Source organism: Crocodylus porosus, unplaced genomic scaffold (assembly GCF_001723895.1).
Source record: "Crocodylus porosus isolate Cpor-Errol unplaced genomic scaffold, CroPor_comp1, whole genome shotgun sequence".
In the NCBI taxonomy this organism is placed as follows: Eukaryota; Metazoa; Chordata; order Crocodylia; family Crocodylidae; genus Crocodylus; species Crocodylus porosus.
In genome coordinates this window covers 65,912,521-65,936,402 of record NW_017728907.1, presented here as the reverse complement: position 1 = coordinate 65,936,402, position 23,882 = coordinate 65,912,521, and the positions used below count along the sequence as shown (strand labels likewise).

Sequence of the window (23,882 nt, the reverse complement as noted above, 5' to 3'; positions counted from 1 at the left end):
TTTCACATGGGGGAGTGGGGGAAGCCGCTCATCTTGGATTCAAGTATGACGTGGAGGCGGGGTAGAAGCTGCTGTGGCTCAGGCTTTGATTCTGGCCCCAGCCCCAACCTGGAGCCGGGGCCAGAGTTGCAACACCACTGCTGTTTTTACCAGGCCAGGCTTGGGGCAGAACAAGCATGTGCTCTATGCACCAGGCTGGAACAGGGCCAGAACCTGCTGAAGCTGCAACAAGTGCAAGTGGAAGGGAAGTAGGGCAGGTGGTGGCTGCAGGGGCAGAAATAGTGAGATGAGGCTTCAGGGGAAGCAGGTTGGGGGTGCAGGTGGCAGGTGGCAAAGTGTGGGAGGACAAAAGCAGGGGTCAAACTGCTTGTCTCCCCCACTGCTTATCCCATTGTTTCCCCACAACCTGCCTCTGCAACTGCCTGCTCCCTACCACCTGCCACTCTACTACCTCCCCATTGCCTGTCTCCCTAGTGCCTCCCCCCAGTCCCTTCTTTCTCCACTGCAGCGGTGGTGGGATGAATTTTAAGATGATCCGCAAATAGTCAGATTCTGTCCATGGAAAATTATAACTGGTTGATATCTTTTCCTTGGATAGAATCTGATTATTGGAGAACCATCCTAAATTTGGGGTTTATTCTTGGATTCAGATAAATATAGTGTTTTTCTCAATTTAATTTTTCAATTTGGCAGCTGAACTGGAAAAATCAGGTTTTTTTTCATGAGCCACACACCATGTTACAGCCTGGCCATGATTTACTCCATATACATTTCATTGCAGGATTCAGAAATGCATTATGGAGGTGGGTAAATCTTAAGGTCACAATTTTATGGATGCACCAATGCATACATTTGTTTCACTTTAAAATAAGCACATCATGTGTCTGTAGACGTGCGGGAAGGCTACTCTGATGTGCTGTAATTACAGAGCATTGGAGCAGACTTGATTTAATCGAGTCTGCAGGAATGTGCTTATTAATGCCGTCCAGCAGCCTCTGTGTCTCGTGTATCAGCATCCCTGCACTTCAGAATGGTGGTGGGGGTACTGTAATTAAAGCTTGTTCAGTGAGCTGTAGTTAAAGTGCCTCTGCTGCCATTTTGAAGTGTGGAGATGCTGATACACAAGACACTGCAGTTTTTTTAATTTGCCCAGAGAAAGTGTAAAAATGCCATTTTGCTTAATATCTAGAAAATGTATATTTTCAAAATGTCCATGTTGGTTTTTTTAGCTGTATTATTGAAATGGGTCTGGACAAAAAGCCCTCTCCTCCCAAGAAAGAAATGAAAGAAGACACTAAAGAAAGGCTTGAGCAATCAATGAAAGTCATAGAGCCCAACGAATCCAGTGAAAGCAGTATTGAACAGGAGGCAAACAAAGAATCAGCACTGGTTATTTCATCTGCCCAAGAAAAGGAGCCTTCAGATGATAAGATGGAAATTGAAGAGGAGGAAAAAAAAGAAGAAACAAGAAGGGGAATAAATGATGAGAATGACCAGGAAAACTCCAGCAATTATGGTACAGTACAGGGCTGGGTGTGGAGAGGTATAGGCACTATTCCCCACACAGCCTTTGGCTCGCCGTTTGACCTCTAACAAATCACCTCACTCCATCTTTTTCTTTCCTTCAGGTTTCTGAGGCAAAGGCAGCCTCTGACTTTGTGTAAGTGCAGTGCTGAGCACAAATGGGGCCATGATTTCTCTGTACTTTTGTACTATATGGTACAAATAGCAGAGTATTTAAAATCTATCATAGTCAAAATTAAAATCTTTGTCTATAGTGGTGCTTTGCAACCAATGTAGTTGCACTGACACAGCTCCCAACTGTGGATGCTATTTATACTGACTCTGTGTGAATCACACCAGTAGAGCTTACAGGGGATGGGTGTGGGTGTGGGGGTGTGTCTGAGACAGAAAGATGGAGAAGTCAAGAAGCAGTTCAGGTGGTGATACCTGTTGTTAAGGTTGCCCAGCACTTTCTGTTTTATGATCCTGCTTTCATGATTCAAGAGAAGAGGTTTTTCTAGGTACCAGGAGGTAAATAGGATGTGAGTGGGAAAATGGTGATAGGAGCCAGGGAACAGGCAAAAGAAAAGAGTTCAAAGGGATATATAGAAAGAAGCAGAGAGGAAGGATGGAATGAATCTGGGGCTTTGTGTGTAGACACAGAGGAAAGGGAAGAATAGGGCAGGAACCAAGGGAAATGGTGGTTGGAGGCAGGAATACAGGGCAGGGATTGCATAGGAGTAGAGGGAGATGTGAAAGGAGTGGATGCATAAGGGCCATGGCAGACATGACACTTTAATAGTAACCCTGCCACATTTTCTAAGCACTTGAGGAGAAACAAGTGATTAAGAACAGTCAGCATGGATTCACCAAAGGCATGTCATGCCTGACCAACCTGATTACCTTCCATGATGAGATGACTGGCTCTGTGGATATGGGGAGACAAGTGGGTGTGGTGTAGCTTGATTTTAGCAAGGCTTTTGATATGGTCTCCCACAATATTCTTGCAGCCAAGTTAAGGAAGTATAGGCAGGATGAATGGACTCTAGGCTGGATAGAAAACTGGCTGGAGCATCAGTCTCAGAGGGTAGCAATCAATAACTTGAGGTCTAGTTGGCAACTGGTATCGAGTGGAGAGCCACAGAGGTCAGTCCTGGGGCCAGTTTTGTTCAGTATCTTCACTGATGACCTGGAAGATAGCACAGAGTGCACCCTCAGTAAATTTGCAGATGACACCAAGATGTGGGGAGTAGTAGAGTAGGGGAGCTGCAGGGTAGGGCTAAGATTCAGAATGACCTAGAGAAATTAGAGGATTAGGCAAAAATAAATCTCATGAGGTTCAACAAGGAGAAGTGCCAAGTCCTGCATTTAGGATGGAACACACACTGGTACAGGCTGGGGGCTGACTGGCTGAGCAGCAGCTCTGCAGAAAAGGACTTGGGGGTTACAGTGGACAATATGTTGAGTATGAACCAACAGTGTGCCCTTGTTGTCAAGAAGGCTAGCAGCATACTAGGCTGTATTGGTGGGAGTGTTGTCAGCAGGACAAGGGAAGTGGTTATTCCCCTCTACTCAGCACTGGTGAGGCCACATCTGGAGTAGTGTGTCCAGTTTTGCCCCCCACGCCCACCCTCCATTACAGAAAGGATGTTGACAAAATGGAAAGAGTCCAGCAGAGGGCAACAAAAATGTTGAGGGGGCTGGGGCATACGACTTATGACGAGAGGCTAAAGGAACTGGGACTTTTTAGTCTAGAGAAGAGAAGACTGAGAGGGCATTTAATAGCAGCCCTCAACTACCTGAAAGAGGGTTTGAAAGAGGATGGAGCTAGACTGTTCTGAGTGGTGGCAGATGACAGAACAAGGAGCAATGTTCTCAAGTTGTAGCAAGGCAAGTTTAGGCTAGATATTAGGAAGAATTTTCACATTCAGAGGATAGTAAAACACTGAAACAGGCTACCCTAAGAGGTTGTGGAATCTCCATCTTTGGAGGTTTGTAAGACCCGGCTAGACAAAGCCTTGGCTGGGATGATCTAATTGGAGATGGCCCTGTTTTGAGCAGCTGCTTGGACTAGATGACCTCCTGAGGTCCCTTCCACCCCTAATTTTCTATGGTTCTATGTTAAGGGAATTAATGATGTATTGAAACAAGAAACCAGCAACAAAAATGGCCCACAAAATAGGTAGAACATTTTGGTATCTGGTTTCCATCTTGCCTTAAATTTGAATGTGTGGCAGGGTAGCTTAAGGTAGCGCACGGGGCATGACAGGAGACACAATAGTTGGGATTAGAGGTCAGATGCCATCATGTCATTATTTTAATGTTAGGGACCTAAGTTGGTGAGGTCCATGGAGGCCATCAGCCTGGGTGGGATAGACAGGAGCATTATGTAGTATATATTGCATCTGGGGTGATGTTATAGCTATGTTGGTCCAGGGATTTCTTAAGAGGTAAGGATTTCTTAAGAGGTAAGGATTTCTTAAGATGATATCTTTTAGTGGAGCAACTGCATAGTTGGGGTAGAGGCAGCAAGCTTCTGAATGCAAGATAATCTTCTCTAAGTCTGAGCTGGCATTTACTCCTCATACCTTAAAAAGAATGTCTTGCATTCAAAAGCATGTCTAACTCTATCTCAGCTATGCAGTTGTTCCAGTAAAAGATATTACCCTAAGAAACTCTTGACTCTTGCATATTAGATCTGGATTAATTATTTTTGTCAAAACCTTTTTCGGCAATAAAATAAAATAAATAAATATAAAAATCCTGATTTGGTGACAGCAAAAGGTTTTGCAAACACGCATCAATTTCATGTTGGAAAACAAAAACTAGAAAAATAATCCCTCTATATTCAACTTGTTCATTTCTGCTGTTTCATAACCGAAATATTTCAAGTTTTCCATTTGGGATAACTTTTTATTTCAAAACTGAATTTATTTATACAAATTTTGAGAATGTTTAAGTGATTGAAAATCCAAATAAAAAACAAACAAATTTCAACCAAAGTTGAAACAAATTGAAACAAACTTTTACATTACTTGAATATTTCCAAAAAGTTTTCCTGGTATTTCAGAATGTCCAACAAACCTAAAGATCTGTTTACCCTGCCTCCCCCAAGATGTAATGGTCAATAAGACAAGTAGCCCTTTTACTTAACAAATTTGACCAGGCACTTCTTTGCATATCTAAGCAATTAAATACTTGTATAGGTAAGGCTGTAGGTGTCTCTGGTTGGGTACCCATGATTAGCAGGTATATCAGACCTTACTTCCTCTATCCCTTAGTTCTCTACCTGTAAAAAGAATAATAATGCATGAAGGAGTTATGAAGATAAATCCATTAACATTTGTGAAGTACATCATATATTATAGTGAGAACACTACATGAGCAGTAAGCAAGGCTTAGGACCACACTTTAACTGGGTAGGAAGCATAGGTGGAGGGAAAAAATTATTTGGGGGCGGGGGGGTGGCTGAACATGCATGTGCATGTGTGCCCTCCCCCAGCAGGTAAGTTTCTGGGGGAAGGATGAGAGGAGTGGAAAGGGCCATGGGGGGTGCAGATTGAGGCCCCAGCAGTGGGAGAGGGAGTGGGGCACAGGCAGGAGCGAGGGCTGGGGGGAGTGGAGCTCTGGGCAGGCTGGGTGGTGGAACAGTTGGAGCCTGGACGGCTCATTCAGGGATGCGGGGAGGCTCCTGCCATTGCACACACCCGGGAGAGGCCTGCGGGTCATATGCCCCCGGAATCTGTGTGGGACAGAGGCAGCTGTGGCTGCTCACTTTGCTCCCTGTGGCAGCTGCTCTGAGATCCATTCGAGGCCATGTGTGTCCCAGTTTTGGGTGGGCAGGGGGCATGGCACAGCCAATGGCAGCAGGCACGTGGCGTCATGTGAATTTCAGGGCAGCACAGCCGCAGGGAACGAAGCTTAGAGCACAGCAGTCGCTGCCTCTGTCCCATGCACAGATCTGGGGGCATCTGACCCCCAGGCCTCCCCTGGGGTGTGTGCAGCAGTGGGGGCCCCCCCCCTCCTGGATGAGCTGCCTGGGCTCCAATTGTCCCACCACCCGGCCCAGCCAGGGCCCCACTCACCCCCATCCCCTGCTCCTGCCTGTGCCCCACTCCCTCCCTTACTGAGGGGGCTGCGATCTGCCACCCCTCCCAACTAGGCCCTTCCCCTTCACCAAATAGATTGATAGTTGCCTGCCATGCTGGGCAACCTGTGATCCACACACCAGGCTGAGATCCTGGCTGCGTGTGCACCCCTCCCCACTCCTGCTGCAGCCACCTGGAGCTTGTTGCCTTGCAGCCCTACCCACTGCCCTGTGTTTGCAGGGGCTGAGCTCTGTAGCCCCGGTCTTCTGCTGCCTATGGTAGAAGGAAAAAATAAAACCAAATACACTGAATGAGGCATTAAGTGAATTCAGGCATTCAGTGAATGAGTTAGGGGACGTGTTTAAAAAATGGTCATAGAATCATAGAGAAGTAGGGCTGAAAGGGACCTCTGGAGGTCATTTTTAAATGCAGTGTAATTGGTAGTGAGGAAGAAATGCAAATGAAAGAAAGACATAGGCTTGAATCCACAAAGTGTATTATTTATTTTACTTGTCTTTAAAGGTCATTCTTGGTCTGTTAAAATACCTCCTTTCTAAAATTTTCTGAAGTCAAATACAGAAAATTAAGTCTTAAATATAATATATCCTCATCAGTTATTCTTGCTTGTGGAAGAACATTAAAAGTTACCTGAATAGAGTCGGATAAACCTGTCTACCTCATGGTCAGTGTCCTTTCATGTATTCTTCTTGTATTGTGTAACCTAAGACAAATGTCTACTCTATCTACTTGTTTGTCATATGCCATCTATCCATTTATGAACAAATTGTTAGCATCTCCTGTTTTGTTCATTCACTTTTAATTTAATAAAGTCTTCATTTTCATAACAGACCACGTTCTTTCTTCATAAATATTTTTTTCTCCCTGCTTTCTATTCCTGTTTTCCCTTTTCTGATTTTTCTGCTCTATTGCATAGCTTTTTCATTACTCATCATGTATGCAGTTTTGTGATTAATAAAGCTTTCTCCCCTCTGGGAGGTGGACACCTCTCTGACAATTACCTGAGAAGGCCTTGCTGCCACACATGCTGTTGGAATCTCAATTGATTTGAATATAGAAAAGAAGTCTGCTTATTTCCTTAATTCTCATTGTATGGATAATTGTTTGTTTGCCTAATTGGTTCTGCATCGGATACTCTTCACTTCTCTCTTTGGCAGTTTGTCACTTCAACATTTTAAAAACATTGGTGGAAAGAAACAGAGGTGAACAATTAAATTTGAAAGGTGAGAAATTATGGCCCAGAGGGACATCTGGAGTGTGTTGTCTGTGACAGTTCTCTTTCATGATACGGTTTTGTTGCTTCTCTGGTGGATGTGCAGCAAATTAGTAGCTGGAGTGTAAAGACTGTATTGTAGAAGGGTTCTGGGTATACTCTGGTTTTCAGGAAAAAAGGTAGTGCATTTCTGGGTGGAGTGGAAAGTATTCTGTAATGCACACATAAATTTCAATTCTGAACTACATATATGTACAAAACCCTGCTATCAAATCTTACTAATCACCCTTAACTTTCAGCTTCCCAGTAAAAGATGAAATCTGGGATCTCTGGTTTGCATTGAAATCTAAATGGGATTTTTTCCATAAACTTCAGTTCTGCTAGGATTTCACCTTGGAACTAAATTAACATACTTGAAGGAACTGTATGGTAATCAGAGCATTCCTCTGCAGCGCCTTTTAGCTGGATTTAATTAATTAATTATTTTTGTAAGGCACATCTTTGCTAATTAGGCATGTCAATCCACATTTATCTTACTTTTCACATACAACATTTTATCTTTCTGCTGCTTGATCCACTGCTTAGATTTATTTTCCTTGCAATAAGACTCCTATATTGGGAGTCGTTTCCTTTGATATGCTGTTCTTACCTTTCTGTCCTCGTCTTTCTCCGATATACAGCTTTGTTGATTTTATTCTTTACACGTCGGACTCATTTTGGATCAGTAGCTTATACAGTTTCTTTGCACACGTGTGTGTGTGTGTGTGTGTGAAATTATCCATAATGTATTGTGGAGGTATAATTTCTCTCTCTCTCTCACACTCACACTCACACACACACACTCCTCTTACAATCCCTGTTTGTGGTCTCAGTCATTCATTGTTTTAAAAAAAAAAAAAGAGAACAGGTAAAGGAAAAAGAGGGTTAATGGAGTTAACTTCTCCCTGGTTAATAAGGACTTTAAGCAGTTACAAATTCCATTTTCTGTCTCATGGTAGAGTTCTTTTATTTCAGAGTATGATGAAGATTTTGAAGCAGATGAAGAGAAATCAGATGAAGAAGTTAATGAAAAAGGACAGGCTGATGATCAAATGAATGGAATGTCAAAGTCACCCTCAGATGATGAAAAAGATAATTTAGTCCATGAAAAGGATAGTAAAAGCTCATCAGAGAAGGCCTCTGACAGTGAGAAAGATGAAAGTGATGGATACTCCGACAGTGACTCAAAGGAGGGTAAACAAGGTTAGTTGTCATTTATTAATGTGGCTCTGATTAGTTGACCTAATCCATGTTTTACATTTTGCACATGCCCTGTAATGTCCATCTAGCCTGCATTGATACCAGAGTACACGTTACGTCCTGTCATTGATGTGACATGGACATCCAGCACAAAGTATCCACAGCCTGCTGAGCTGCTGCACAACCTGTTAGAAAGCCACAGCTCCTGTTTTGGCAGCACACTTACCATACTGTCTTGAAGAAACCCACTGGTAACAATTGGTAGAGCAAGCCAAGAGTTAAAGGCACATGTCAGATTCTTCCCTTTTTACCTGCATTAGTCCTGTTTTTTGAGACCTTTCATCCCTCTTTGCAGGACACATTAAATTAGGAGAAATTACTCCAGCTCTGAAGTTGCGTGTATGGGTGAGAGAGAGGAGAAAAGGGCATGTTATTAACAATGCTACAACATTATAAAATACTTTATACTGCCAGGGTGCCTTTCATCTGAGGATCTCCCATATTAATTATACCTAGCAACACCTCTGATGTAAATCTCTTAAAACCTACCACTTGAAATGTAGTCAGCTCTGGAGTGCAACGCAGCACTTGTTTTAACAGCTCATAGCAAAGACTGCAGAACAGTTCAAATTCAGAAATAGAGGTGTAGCTCTTTGACAAAATGACAGTAGATGCTTCAGAAAGATCTTCATCTGAAGTAAATGGTTATAGCCTCATTTACTGCAGTGGAGCCATGATCATTTGTACCATTTGGGACTGCTCCGTTGGCTGGAATTTGGTGAAGACACCAAGTTAGCACTTCAGTTTCTCTGAGAAGTGCCACTATCAATGACTATAAGTGGTTAGCACCTTGGCCCAATGTCTCTTCTGGAAATGGCACATCCTTCTTGCTGTATGCTAGACCATGGTTCACCGAGTGAAACGCCGATGCCACTCTCATCTCCCAAGTGATGTGGGGATTTTTAGGGTCTCAATCCAAACTGAGCTCATGAGCAGTGACAAGAGCCAAGCTGGTTTGGTGTGTTGAACTGTTCAATCCGTCAAGCCCCAAACCCTCAAAATGCAGCACCCAGGATAATTATTAACGAAGGGAGACTAAAATGATGTAGAATTTATTTTAGTAGTAAAAGTAACCTTTTCTGTAACCTCAGCTTCCTGAATCAGCATCCCTGATGTGAATAATTGTGACCTTAATATTGCAAGCTACACATTTTTATAAATAGTCCACTAGACGCTGGCAAGCAATTTTCAATTTATTAAATAAACAGGAGGAAAATTCCAGAAGCTGGTGAATGAGCAAAAAATGAACTGCTTGCATTTTGGCTTTTATCTTTGTTTGTGGCTAAAGCAGTGGTTTGGTTTTCTTTTTCCTTCTGTGTTTCATCCTTGATGGGTTGTGTTTTTCTCTAATGCTGATATGACTTTGGTACCTATTATGTGTCATAATATTTCAAGAGTTCACCAATTATTGGTCTCATAAAATTCCCATATGAATATTCCTTACTTTTGGCAGTCCTAATATGTATACTATTTCCCCAAATTAAATATAAACATTGCTTTCATGTTTGTATTTCTAGGTGAAGTAGGTGAAGCAGCTATTTGTGAAAAAGTTGCAGCTGTGAGAGAGATCCAGTGTTTTTATAGAAACTATAAAAGCCAACAGAATTGTATCCCAGGTTTGAAATGAATCTATGTATAAAATCATTCCAATGATTAAAATATATCTTAATTTTCCCCCTTCAATAATCAGGAATAATTAATTTGCTGATTCCTGGACAATGACAGAGATTTTTTTGAAAACATATTTTTCCTGCTTATCAGCATGTGGCATAATCAGATTTCTTGTGACCAAATCAGTTGCCCCTTGAACTGTATCCTTTATAATGATCAAGTGAAAATATTTGGGTGTAGAGAGGGACTGCTAATACTTCACTCCTCCTTGGTTCTTCCTAAATTAAAATGCTTCTCATTTTGCTCTTAAGTATTGCAACCTCAATCACACAGCTATTGTTAAGGTTCAGTTAGGTATTTCCACTAACTCTTGAATCTCTAACCAGTTGAAGTATATTAACACTCTTAGTTGTGTGCATAACTGAGGGCATGATACGGCTGTTAAAGAATATCTGCTGTTCCTCTCATTGACAATATACTTTCAACAGGATGTACAGGTAATTACATTACATCCATTAAACTAATTTTTAAATTGCTTTGCTTTAACTGTAGATGTTAATTAAACTAAATGAATTATAGTAGCAGAAACTGTATTTCCTGGCCAGCCCCGAACCAGCATTCCTTACCATACAAATAAATAAGGCACTCTGATTTTTTTCTATTTTTAATCAGTTTTAAATGCATGTCTTCACTGATCCTGTGGGATAGTAATTAAAGACTTCCTCCTGGATCCCCAGTGAGAAATTATTTTCGGTAGGATGATCCGATGTGTCAGTTAGCTGTGAGAATCTTTACTGAAATACTGTTAGTGGACTCCTCTTTGTTCATGGCAGGCAATAGTTATATGGACCACAGCTCATTGAGTTAATATTTCTTTCTGTACAGGGGAAAAAAAGCAGAAAAAGAGATACTGGGAAGCCATTAGAGACATAAAACGGGCATGTTTAGCACAAGAGGCCAATGAAATAAAAAGACCAGCCATCTTGGTTCGTTGTCTACTGCTTGATAGCACACCAGTAACACTTTTCATCAAGTTATCTGCTTTCTAATGCTTGCTTTGTTTTCTCCTTCTGAAGTAACTCAGCTACTTAGTTAAGCCATTTATACCCCTGCTGTTTCAATCTGAATAATTTTTCTGGTCGCTTGGTGGCTGCTTCTCTCATCCCATTAACATGCCATTATTCATTGCACCAGGTAGGGGTCACTGCATCTCTCATCATCTTAGCGGTGTTAATGCCATTACTTTCTCAGAGGGTTGGCTGTGGTTTCCCACACAGACCTGCTGGCAGGGTGTATTCCTGGAGGAGTTCTCCATTTCTTATTTGATCCACAAGACACTGTTAACCTTCTCATCATGTTTTCCTCCCAGGCTTATGGGGAGTGGATGGATTGAGGACTGGCAAGTTCATTTTATTTTCTTTTATTACTGCCGTTATATTTGTTGCTGGAGTTGCAATATGGAATTGGTGGTACCCAAATGCAGGATGGATGCCCGCAGGACACTTTTTTGTACATCAAAATGAATAACCAAATAAATGCTGAAAGTGGGTGGGAAGTGGTAGGTTAGGAAGACTTGTTAAAGAGCATTACTTTTTTGGCAGTTGGTTTGTGCTGCAAATGTATCCACTCTGTACTCCCAGCTCTAGCTGGCTTTTCCCTATAGATGTGGAAACAGTTGTCAACAAAATTCACATCTACCTGGACATACATATGTGCTGAGAGTGGAAAGTCTGAGAGAGCTCCATGGTTTTATTTAGCACTGTGGGCTGTCATGTGCACTTGGGTCTCACTGGTTGGGGCCTGTACTTGAACTTTGAATCACTTGGATTTTCAGGGGTCCAGGGTGTAGCTGTATTGGTCTAGAGACAAAAGGAATCGGAACAGATGGTAGCTAATAAAAGATATCACCTCTTCCATGAGTTCTGGTTCCCTGTGGATTTCAGGGAATTCGGATTTGAACTCCTGAATTCTGAAGCCAAGAGCGCTCCTGACTAGAGGGCTACCAACATCTCTGAAAAATAACAGGTCTCCTAGAAGAGGTTTCTATTATTCAAGGTGGAAGAAATCTCTGGCAATCAGTTGACACGTGGCAAATTTTACCAGTATGGGTTGAAATCGTGCCAAAATAGCTTGGGTCAAATCCTATCCTGCCTATTAGATGTTTAAGTAGATGTAGGCGCCTAAATGCAATCCTAATCACCCAGCTCAAATTTCTGAAAATCCATTGATGCATCTACTTTGGTACCACACCATCTTACCCTTAAGCCTCAATGACAGGAAATCAGTGAGGAGGAGCACTCCTTCATCTTCCATGTAAACAGAAGCATTTCAGGGGTGTGAGTAGAGTGGAATATGATCCCACTCTTCTGCCTAAGTACAGAGGTAACAAAGAGCTGGGAGAAGATTAAGTCCCTTTGTGAAATTTCATTACTGTGGGATCCAAACCAGTTCTGAACATTTTCTATTCTTGAAGAACTAAAAGCCTGCCCTAGGAATGGGTTATTATATACTGAAATCCATTACTTGACTAGCATCACAGATCCTCAGCTGGTTTTGCCAACTTCCCTGTGATGAATACAGCTTTTGCTTGTTACAGGGCTATCTAGCAATACTTTGCTCAAGCCAGGCTCTCTTGCTATTGAAATGAAAGGTTGTGTTTATTAAAAGTGAGTGCTGGCAAAGAGTCAACTTTTCAATGTACAAGATACCTCTTCACCGATATAAAATAGAAGCTGACATTGTGGGATACTGAACTTGGGCGTCAGCAAATCCTTCTATTGTACATGATTAACTAGCTGGCTTTGATTGTCCAGCTAGGCTTAGTTTAGCCTTGATGACACTTGCCTCAAGAGGGCAAGAGGTTACAAAATATGTTACTTTTGTGAAAAGTATGGAAACTTTCAGTTGCCATCTAACAATTGAAGCTGATCTATTTGATGAATGCTCTTGTGCTACTCAACATGGCAAATATAATGCTGTAAGACTGGTAAGAAAAGAAGAATCCCTCTCAGGAATGGTATGTGAGATTTGTTTTTAATCCTTTTAGAGCAAGATGACTTTTCTTACTGTGTTTTTTGTTAAGTACTCCAGGCACTGATTCACCTATTGAGAATGTATTGTGATCATCAGCAATAAGTGATATAAAGACTTCTGGGCAAGAAAGCAGAATGTTAATAGAGACTACAGATGGGGATACTGTTTTGTGATCAATTTAGATAGCTACTGCTAAAAAAGAAGTGAGAGAGAGCTGGGAAGTTAAAAAATCCAAAGTCAAACCAAACTCTATAACTAAAACATTTAGAAAAAGGCTTTATACACTGAAAGAATATTTACTTTTTGCAGTTACATATTAGACAGATCCAGTCAAATTCTGATCTAACCCATTACATACAACTTATTTAAGTTCTTGTGTACCTTGTCATATTATCAACTTGGAAAACATAGGATTATATAAATTAGGAAAGAAGAGATTCCCCCTGTATCCTGTCCATCTGCTATGTAGTCTGGTTTGTTCTGTCCCTGTATCCTGTCTATAAGGATGGCTTCCTATAGAACTGTAACTATACTCTCAGACAGATCTTGTTGGGTTTGAACTCTGCACCTTTTACCTACAAGACTGAGCTGCTACTTATTGAGGTGAAAAGTCATCTCCAATAGCTTTGAAACAGTAGTTGACTGATGAACCTCAAGTTGCCATAGGAAGAACTGATGAAAAGTTAATATGGGTAGCAGCATTTTCACTAGGACTGGTTGAAAAAAAATAGTTTAGTTAACAAAAAATCTGTTGAAAGATAGAGAACTTTTTCATTTTTTCAGTGATTTTTTTTTTCTTTTATATATCAAATATTTGATCATTTTTATGTGGGGAAAATACCTTTTTACATTTTTTTCACTTGGATAAACCAAAGAAGTTCATGAAAGAAAAGCATGAGAAAGTTGTTTGTTACCCATTGATATGAAACAGTATTGCTCTAAACTTTCAAAATGTTTGCTTAGAATTTTTTTTGGGGGGTGGGAATATTTGTTTTGATTGCAAAGTGCTTGTCAGTCTGAAAAATGTTTAATTTTTTGTGGAAAATTTTCAGGGGATGATGATATTTACTAATCATTTGTCTAATCTGGTTTTAAATTGCTAAAGACATAAAACTTAAATCAATCTTTTGGGAGACTATTCTAATATCTAATAGATCTCAACAGTGGGGTATTTTTAAGGGTATTCATTGCGAGAGAGATTTTTTTCTTAATCTAATACCGTTATTATTAGTTATACTTTTGAGAAACAATTCTTTCTTCCTGATGTTTGTGCTTCCAAATTTGTGTAGATGGGTAGCATATCTCTTGAGCCATTGTTGCCCAAGTTTGTACGTGTTTGGTTCTTTCAGTCTTTCCTTGTAATTAAATCCTTCTAATGTCTCTATCCATTTTTCTTGTTCTTTCCTGTTATCAGTAACAGAGAAGCCTAGAAATTAATACAGTGTCCTGAGGTCAATCCTCAGTGTTCTATAAAGAGAACTCACCATCCTGGTTCAAGAAGTATTGTGCCCAAATAATTTTTTGTGCATCTGCATGTCTCAGACACGTGGACACCTTTTGCCAGAAGCTGTATCATGGCCCTTCATGGCATCATAGTGTTAAAAAGAGATAGTTAAGCTCCCCTAACTAGTTGTGTGCTTTGGCTCATATAGAGCTGGTTCAGTGACATCTTGTTTCTGGTTCCATCCAGTGTAGGTGGCATGGCCACAAACACTGCTGAATTCTAGCCATTCTTAGCTGGCATGTACCCCTCTTTGTTCCCTTCCTTATCTTCTGCACCAGACTGAACTTTCTAGATCCAGGAGTTGGGCCCAAATTAGATTAGTGTTATTCTTTAGTCTTAGGCTGTATGTTTTTAAGTTTTAACTCATACTGGCATACTGCTGACAAGTTGTGAGGAAGTTGAGGTTGCTTGCATGGAGGTTCTCCCTTTTGTCCTTGTGTATGTTGTGGGAAGACTTGGGCAGATCCAGGATTTACTAAAGGGGGATGTAGCACACCACCCCTCAGACTATGACTGGAACCCCTGAGCTGGTGGGGAACATGGGGAGTCAAGGAGGAAATGCATGAAGGTGGTAACCTACCCATCACTGCTACCATCCCTACTAAATCCACTGTTCTTGGCCTACGCCATCCAGGAGCTGTGGGGATGGTTGGGTGGTTTGCTGGGGATAGCAGAGGCAGAGTACAGGTTTTTTCTGCCCCTGCCTTTTCCCTGCCTAACACCATGTCAGGTGTCCATGGTAGCCAGGAGCAGATGCTGGAAGGAGGAACCTATGTGTTGTTGCTGCTGTCCCCAGCTGAGCCCAGAACCCCATGCAACCACGCTCTGCAACTGGAACAGGGCAGGAGCAGCTCTGGGTCTCTTCCTACACCTGTGTCAACCAAAGACAGTGGTGATGGGTTCCTCCTTCCAGCACCTGGTCTTAGCCAGTGGAGGACACTGGGGAATGTCAGTGAACAGGTTCAGTAGCAGGAAAATTGCCTGTTGCCACCTTTTGTCTCTTGCCAAACCTGGCACTGCGCAGCCACTCCCACAGGCCCCACCTGGAGTGAGCCAGGAGTGGATCTGGGCTTTCCCAACTGTGGCAAGAGGAAGGAGTGGAAGGAGGGTGCCACCATCATGGCCTCTTCCCCCTGGGTCTGACTCTGTGGGTAGATACAACTGCTAGGATTGCTTGAGTCCTGAAGATGGTGATTGATACAATGTAAGGCTCTTCAAAAGAAAACTGCTGCTCTAGTACACCTTGAAGAATCCATCAGTTAGTGGTAGGGATGGTAGACAAGGTGAACTTTCAAAAGAGTATGAAGAGTTGTTTGCTGAGTTCCCTCTACTAACTGGTTTACTTTGAAACATTTTGTGTGTTTCCAAATGTGGTGCTAAATGCACTATTAATAACCAACATTGTCATAAATAAAATGTTGGCCCTCAATATAACTTAGTTTCCAAGAGTGGGTTCTGTATTCCAGAGGTGAAAAAGGAGGAAAGTCAGCTCTTTAGTAATACAGTACTGGGAATTCTTCAGTGACACTATCTTTTAACAACACAGCCTTCCCTTTTATCCAACTGGTTTCAAAATCATATTCACTGCTAAATGGGCAGGGCATGCAGCTGCCAGGGATGAGTTGCCAAGTCCCTGCATTTTTACTCATCCTCTAGCATCTGTAGTAAGAGATGCACTAATAAAATATTGAATTTGTTTGAAAATGGTGCCTGGATTCCATCAGCACATCTATTTGGTTGTAACCACAAAAAACATTAATCTTTTGTAGGCAACAATATTGGATATACTGGTAAGTTATTACTTTCTTTGGGTTTCCAGGTAAATGTGGAATATAACAAGGTTTTTTAGTTTTTAAAGTAATTCCAGCATTCTTAAATGTGTTGATTAAATTTAGGCATTTGAATTTTGATATTTAGGTGCCTAAATGACTTAATTTTCAAAGTTTCTGAACAGCCGCAGCTGCTAATTTTCTTGGGCATGCAAAACATCTGGAAGCAGGGGCTGATTTAAGTCTCTAACTATGGAAATAGGTGCCTAATTTTAGGCCACCCTACTTTGAATATTTTATATTTAAGCTTTTTTAAGGCTACATATGCAGAGAAAAGGAGCTTATAAAATGTAGCCTTGTTAGTTTCTCCTTTTTGTGCTGTTGCTTTATCAAAAGTGATTTTTCCCTATTTTTGCAAATTTTGCACGACTAAAGTATGTTCATGTTCTATATGCTTCTTACGTTGAACAGACTGTCTCTGCTAGTTCACTGTTTTTCTTTGGTCATTTACAATAAATATCTCCTTTTCAGTATAGTGCTAGTAGCAAAACTCTTGCTGACTTAACAAAATCCTGGGAGCATAAATGACCCACATAGTAATGTGGAAGAAATCAAACTTCCCGTTGCGGTTGAATCAGAACTGACAGAGCCAGCTTTTCTTTATTTAAGGCTATACTGTGATCACAGGGAGAATTCCCTACAGCAAGGGGAATCACCCACTTGTCTGTTTCAAAGGATTTCTCAGACTTTCTAAGTTTACGAGCGTATTTATACTAAAGACAGAGAAAGAGATAAAAAATACACCTTGGAGAAACAAAACACTAGTAAATTACACAGAACTTAGAAAGTTTACTTAAACAAACTATCTATGCATAGGGCAAGATATCAAGATAACCCAAGGCATGCAGGAATGCACAGGGCAAGATATCAAGATAACCCAAGGCATGCAGGAATGCACAGGGCAAGATATCAAGATAACCCAAGGAATGCAGGAATGAGGATTCCTTAACTCAGAACATTTGAATTAAGCAGTATCAGCACTTCTGGTCTTTGTCTGGTTTTTTTCTAGTCAAGTAAGCTAATTACTTCTACAGTAACTTACATATCAATGTGTTTGTACGACTGTTACCGTTACTTCCCCTCTCCCCTGTCCTAACCAAACTGGGCTCTGTACTTTGTCTTGAAGTTATCTGGGCCATGAGCAAACAGTGGGCAGAGACTGAACTTTGAATTCAGTGGGACTATTTACTTGCTTAAAGTTAAGCGTATACTTACACTGTTAGGAGCAAGGACTGTGCATTTCTACAGTAACCAGCACAGTCCTGTTCCCACTCCTGCTGAGGTTCAGAGATGCTCCTGTAATCCAAGTGCTATATGGTAGTAATAGTAACAGGACCAGGAGTTTACCATTTATATAAAACACAGTGGGGAGGAAATCTCATCTTACTTTATTTCACCTCATCTCAGCATTTATATTGCACTCATCACCATGGCACCTGAATATAATAAATTGTGCAGGTTTAACAGAGGGTTGAATTTCAACTTTCATACAATTTTTTTTTAACAGTTGAGAAACCAAACGCCTTATTTTTGTATGTAATGTTACAGGTCAGGCATAAAAAGAACATTCAAATCCTTGTGGACTGTAAGTCTATGAATAAATTGTAAAGAATCATTGACCAGTTCTCTAGAAATCTGAACCATTTATCTGATTGTATGAGCCTCCCTTTGCTCCAGCTGGCCTATGTATGGTCTTGTTTTTTTCGAAATTGCAATATTCTCAGGGAGTCTAGTGGCTGAAGTCATTCTAAACTGTTGATCTCTAGATTGCAGCTTCAAATCCAGTACAGCCTGGAAGTGATTGCAAGCCTAACCCTGTGTTAGCTGCTTAGCAGAATATCTGTTGAAAAGTTTTCTGATCAAATCCTAATAGGCAGATGACCACATCACAGTGGTACTGATTGTCCATCTCAGTGGACAGGAGAAGGCTGGGGTACTGATCTGACCAGCTACCTTCTTGATGGCAATAATGGCCTTTCTAGAGCACAGCTGAGGCCCTTTGGGGACGTTTTGTGGGAAGGCTTTCAATATCCTGCACCCCTTATACCAATTCTGTGGATGAATGGAAGACTTGTTAACTGGACTGTAAATCTGTCCCTTTTGCCAAGCATTATATTAATGTCAGGTCAGATTCTATACTGAAACGCCACATCCCAAGTTCTACTGAAGTTAATTGGTGCGCAATTTGTACACTGATTGTATATGTGCAATTTGCATATTTTGGTTTTACTTTAAAAATCCTACAGGAATTTTCAACATATCTCAGATGGGTATTTAGAAAATTAGCAGAATTACAGTGACCATTTTTTTCAGACATAGAAAGGATGTCAGAATAACAGGACTACACTGCAAATAGCAAGGATTAATGTACTGTGGCAGGAGTTGGAAACCCCCAACATGTGTGCTAGATCATGGGCATTTTGCTTGGCACACATGCCTTGGGGCAGAAGGTAGGGGAACCGTGAGAGGGCCCAATCCTTTTTGTGGCAGTGCAGCCCTAGCCCCTTCCACACCATCCACCTCGAGGTGTTCATGTCCCCACTGCCCAACGAGCTGGGCTGGGGCTCTGTGGACTCGGGTGCAGCTGCTTGCAGCCTCCTGGCTGCCTGCCACAGCTGGCCAGCTCTGGGTAGGCCCTGCTGCACGCCACAGAGCCTGGGCTGCTTGCAGCAGACAGGCCCCTTGCAGCATCCCTGCCATCTTCCCCGGGACACCAATATCTTACAAGTCAAGGTTGTGGGTGTTTTTGTCACTCTGCCCCAAAATGTTGCTTACCCCTGTGCTATGGTATTGTTCTCTGATCTACAGAGGCATTCTAGTAGATTAATTGAAATGTTAAGAGCACTTTAGCACATTCCTATTGTGAAACTTTTGTTGTAATGTAGGACCTACCTGCTCTTAGACACATTTATGGAATGGTCTCATTACATGATCGGAAAATGCGTTAACTAGCTTTTGATTAAATGAATGCCTTTTGACAGTTTCAGGTTAAATACCTCTAGGTACAATTGCTGGAACTTTTTGGGCAGACCCTCATGTATTGTAAATCAGAACACTACTGGTTTACAGCAGATGGAGACCAAGCCCTTGGTGCTACTGAGCAATGACTACAAATGTTTTCTGAAAAAATAATAAAATGAAATTGTTTGCTGTTTGTAGATAGGAAGTCTGCATCTCCTTTCTCATCCAGCAGTACCCTATATAGCAGTGAAGATGAGTCTGAAGGTGAAAAGACAAAAGACAATATTACAGGCAATGAAAAGGAAGATATTGAAAAGACTTCAGGTGATCAAACATATGCACAACGTAAAAATGAAAACAGGGACAGCAAACCACCGCAAATGGAGGAAAACCTGGAAATGGAGGCAGACGAGAAGATGGAAATGGATGAAACCAGAAAGATGGAAGCAGAGGATGCATCATTTAGAGAAGGAAGTAAGATTCTTCCTGAAAGTATCATGGAAACGTTTTCCCAAGACACAGATGAAATCAATGGGGAACTCAAACATGGGTCAATAGAAAATAACACAAGGGAAGATGGGGAGGAGGCTGGAAATAACATGAGGGAAGATGGGGAGCAGGATGTTCTAGTGCATTTGGAAAGCAGCACTGTGGAAGCAGTGGATAGAAACAAGGAGCCTCTTGAGGTTGATGAAGGAGGTGGTAAGTACCATCTTTCAGCAAAACTGTGATACATCCAGTGCATGCAAGTGTGGTTTGATTTGTCTGTAGAGTTAGTAAGGATTTGGCATGAGAAATATAGCTGTTGGCCTGTTCAGAGATGCAATGTTACATTTGTGCTCTTTTCTGTGCAGTCACTACCATATCTTCTGAGCTTGTTTCCTTGTACAGTTTTTACAATGTAAGGCTTTGGCTATTCGTTCTTCATCTCTTATCACTCTCATAGGCTGTATTTAAAGCAAATGCTTTATTTTTCCACAGGCAGCGGTGTCATGAAATTTGACATCTCATGTAATTTTATAAAACCTGGTGCCTTATAAAACTTGGTGTAACTTTATAAAACTTGGTACCTTAGTGCTGGGAATCCTGGAGAATTTTCATGTCAGCATGAGTGAACTTTTGGGTACTTTTTATTATACAATATTCCAGAAGGATCTCTAAAGGTCTGTTGTGTGTCATGCTGCAATTGATAGGTGACTAAACTTCAAGTCAGCAGAGATGGCTTCTGTCTCAGCTTCTTCACTGTCTCACTGTCTCACATCGAGCAAAACTTTCGCTGTGCCTATGGATAAAATAGTATAGTAATGCTCCTACTACAAGGATATTTTGGATCCTGGGCAAGGCACTTGTATAGCCACATAAATAAGGTTTTGCAGGATTGGGTGGGTGGCAAGAAAGCTAATTCTTGATCTGGAATACCATCAGACTTGTAAATAATCTCATAATCAGTGCGTGTAAAATAGAGAAGTGGCATTCTGCAGTGATGTAGACATAAAGAAGGAGAGCCAAAAGCCTCACTAGACAACATCTGACTGTATTTTTATGTATGTTGATTTTGCAGTGGAACATATAAAGCTCTTGCTTTTTTTTTTTTTTTTTTTTTTTTATAGATGTATGGGGTTGGTTTCTATTGCTTTCTGTTCAAGTACAGCATGTATCAAATAGTGCAGCCTGTGTGGAATAAACATCCTTGAACGCTATGCCAAATTATTTGCAAGTCTCTCAATGCTGGATTGCTTTTGGTGGCACCGTGCATCTGTTTTGCTTTGTTAGATATTCAGAATTGAAGAAAAGAAAGCAATATAGGATTGGATGATTATATTGTGCTTATAGGTGTGTTATTTCTTGAAACTTTCCTTTCACTTGTCTGAGGGAAATCTCAGTTTAAGTAACTTCACCCTTGTGCTGTCAAATGAAAGAAGTAAGTAGTGTTAAAGAAGGAAGCTGTTTCTAGCCACACAGGTAGGATTTAAAGCTGCCCTACAAAATGGATGAAAGAAGTAAGTGCTGAGCTAGTGACGTGCCCCCACCTTACCACAAAACAATGCTCTTCAATAACACAAATTCATTTGTGCTGTAATTAGTCAGTTAGCAACTAAAGTACTGAATAAACATAGAAAGTGGGGTGAGCTGTCTTCAGAAAAGAACTAGTTCAGTTGTCTGGATGGGAAGTGACAGATGGGGGAAGTGCAGTGCAGATAACAGACTATATGCTACCAGATCTAATCTTGCAGTACTTTACTGCTTGGAGAATGCCTATGACTCAGGAGCAGATTAGCAAAAATGAGGGCAAAGCAAGGACTAGGAGGACAAAATACTCATTTAATCATGGAAGCTAAAGATAGGAAAAGCTTAGTAGGTCACTGTGCAGTCTGTCTACCTGCCAGCATAGGATTGCCATGGTAAATTTTTGGTGAGCATCAAGAATTTGTCCAGGAACTGCGTCCAGAGAAATCAAAGGCTAAGGACAAGGACCCCTAAATTTTATTTCAGCCTTTGGAAGGACAGGTTTTGAGGAACAGCACATGCTTCATTCATTCAGGCATGATCCCGTTGGCCAGTTTGCAACTCTAGGAAAATGCTGCACTTTCCCAACTCCCACCCTATAGCCAGCCCTTCAGTGTGCTGAGGGACATCCATTTCCAGAGCAACCAGTGGGAAGGAGCTCAGCACTTTCCAAGGACTGCAGAATGAGCTCTCTTCTGTACTTAAGCTTCATCCTGTTTCTGTTAAACTCTCCTTACAGACTAGTCACCACTGTCCTTCTCTGTTATCTGGTGTTTCTGCCCTACCCTGACGGCTGGCAACACATGCAGTTCTTGACACTGCTCCTGCAGTTCTTGACACTGCTCCTGGTCCCAAATCCTGCAAAACAAAGTTAAGCAGAATCGCTTTACATGCAAAGGAGACCAAAAGAAGAAAATATCACTTGGCTCTTTTGTGCTGTTGGGGGTGGCTGGGCAAGCCTCTATGAATGGGTATGCTGGGACCTGAAGAAGCAATGTGAACACCTGAGGGTGGATCCTGCTGTGCATCCTCTGGTCTTGTGCTCCTTATGACATTCTCTCTCAACTTGAGAGAGAGTTATCTGAGCGGGATTTTTCATCCTCCTTTGGCCCCAGTGTTGATTGACTGTCAATTCCCCCCTGCTTAGATGTTACACAGGCAATAGACTGCGAAGAACAGGAACTGCCAGCTCATCAAACTATAGGACTATGATCAGGTCAAAGTAATAATTTATGCACCACACTTAACAAAGCTCCAGGGGCTTCAATGAGCCTAAAGAAACTGTTGCCTTTATCTTGATGCACCAGAGGACTCTCCTGAGGGTTGAAAGCCTCTCCTCTTCTGCAGAGTGGAATCGGCACCATCATTGTTCTGCAAACTGCTATTGCAGGAGTGCTCGAAAGACCCCCACCCTTCTCCCCCCCATCAGGATTTGGAGCCCATTGTGTAAAGTGCTATACAGACGGTCATGAAGACCTAGATCCTACTTTGAAATTGTAAAAGGGGTCTGTAATTTCCAATTAAATGCAGGGAAGTGGAGTGACTTCACATGGAGATAACAATCTCATCCATGTTAAATAAAGTGCAATGGACTGTGAGGGTTTTTCTCTTCCTCTGCAGTGGAGGAGGGGGAGCCGTGGCCCTCTTCCTTGGATTGCTCAATGTTTAAACAACTTTGCAGCAGCAGGCATTGGCTGCACTGGTCCCCTTGCTTTACCTGTAGTGGATTACAGTGTTGTGGTTTTCTTGGGACTGGCTTTATAGTCTTGCTAATAGATTTACAGATTGTAGGGCTGGAAGGGACCTCGGAAGATCAGGCAATAGATTTGTATAGGATCGTTTGGATAGCGATGATCCTGCCTCAGGCAAGGAGTTGGAATAAATGAATTCTGGAAGTGTCTGTACCCCAACTTCGGTGTGATTCTGTGATTAGTGGGAGATAAGGCCTGTGCAAAAGGAACAGCAAAGAGGGGAAGAAAGACTAATCTAGTGGGAAGGAAGAGGCATGGGGAAGAGGTGAATAGAATGTCAAGGACTAAGGAAAAAATGATTATTTTACTACAGTACCAGAGAGAAGAGCAATAGCAAGTGTACACAGGGGACTGCTCTGTGCAGTTTGGTTTCTAGTGTCTTGTCCAGGTAAAACTGTAAAATCCCCAAGTGAACTGTCCATTTCCTTCAGGAAATTGTGCTATAGTCTAAAAGCTATCATTCTTAGGAAACATCCTCTGGTTTTTAGATGACAGAGCTCCTTCAATTTTAACCCATTGTTCCTATGAGCTGGGCAAGAGAGCTTGGGCCCAGGCCTAGTGGGGATGGAGAAGGGACTAGAAAGAAATAGTGACACTTAGAAGTTGTGTTGGGTGGATGATGTTGTAAATGAATGGAGTAGAAAGAAAAAAATAAAGGAGAAAAGGAAGTAAAATTGTGGAGAAAAGAGAAAATAATAGAGAACTGTCTGGTGGAAAAGGTGAGAGAGAGGGAAGGAGAGGATAAAGGAAGTGGAAAGAGAGGACATGGGAGCAAATAGGGGGAGAACAGTGCAAGAATGATGAAAAGAACTGGAAGGCAGGAGATCGAGTGGTAATTTGGTCGCTTAACTCCACTTAAAGTCAGTGGGACATAATTATCTTCCTCTTTCTAGACCCTTCATTGCCAAGCCTGGTTCTTTTAGAAGATGGCTTAAATTCTTCTATTATACACACAGTTAGAAGGTTGAATAATTTGGCGGTTTATTTTCCAGTCTCAGATGCATTACTATCCAGTAGTGTACATAGCTTGTTGGAAGGAAGAATTTCCCTATACTTATTCACATA

General features: G+C 41.6%; 1 protein-coding gene and 1 long non-coding RNA gene across 2 annotated transcripts in view; one reads left to right on the top strand and one right to left on the bottom strand.

Moving 5' to 3' along the window:
* ERICH3 (glutamate rich 3) overlaps positions 1–23,882 on the top strand; it is a 74,136-nt gene that overhangs the window by 36,722 nt on the left and 13,532 nt on the right. The window contains 5 exon segments of the mRNA XM_019531628.1: positions 1,230–1,516; positions 6,767–6,832; positions 7,837–8,064; positions 9,639–9,737; positions 19,258–19,761. Of these exon segments, the coding sequence (XP_019387173.1) occupies positions 1,230–1,516; positions 6,767–6,832; positions 7,837–8,064; positions 9,639–9,737; positions 19,258–19,761 (1,184 nt within the window).
* On the bottom strand, positions 20,036–20,761 carry LOC109307597. The gene is made up of 2 exons (XR_002100302.1): positions 20,130–20,761; positions 20,036–20,092 (listed from the first exon to the last, which is right to left on the bottom strand). It is a non-coding gene; the product is annotated as an uncharacterized LOC109307597 (long non-coding RNA).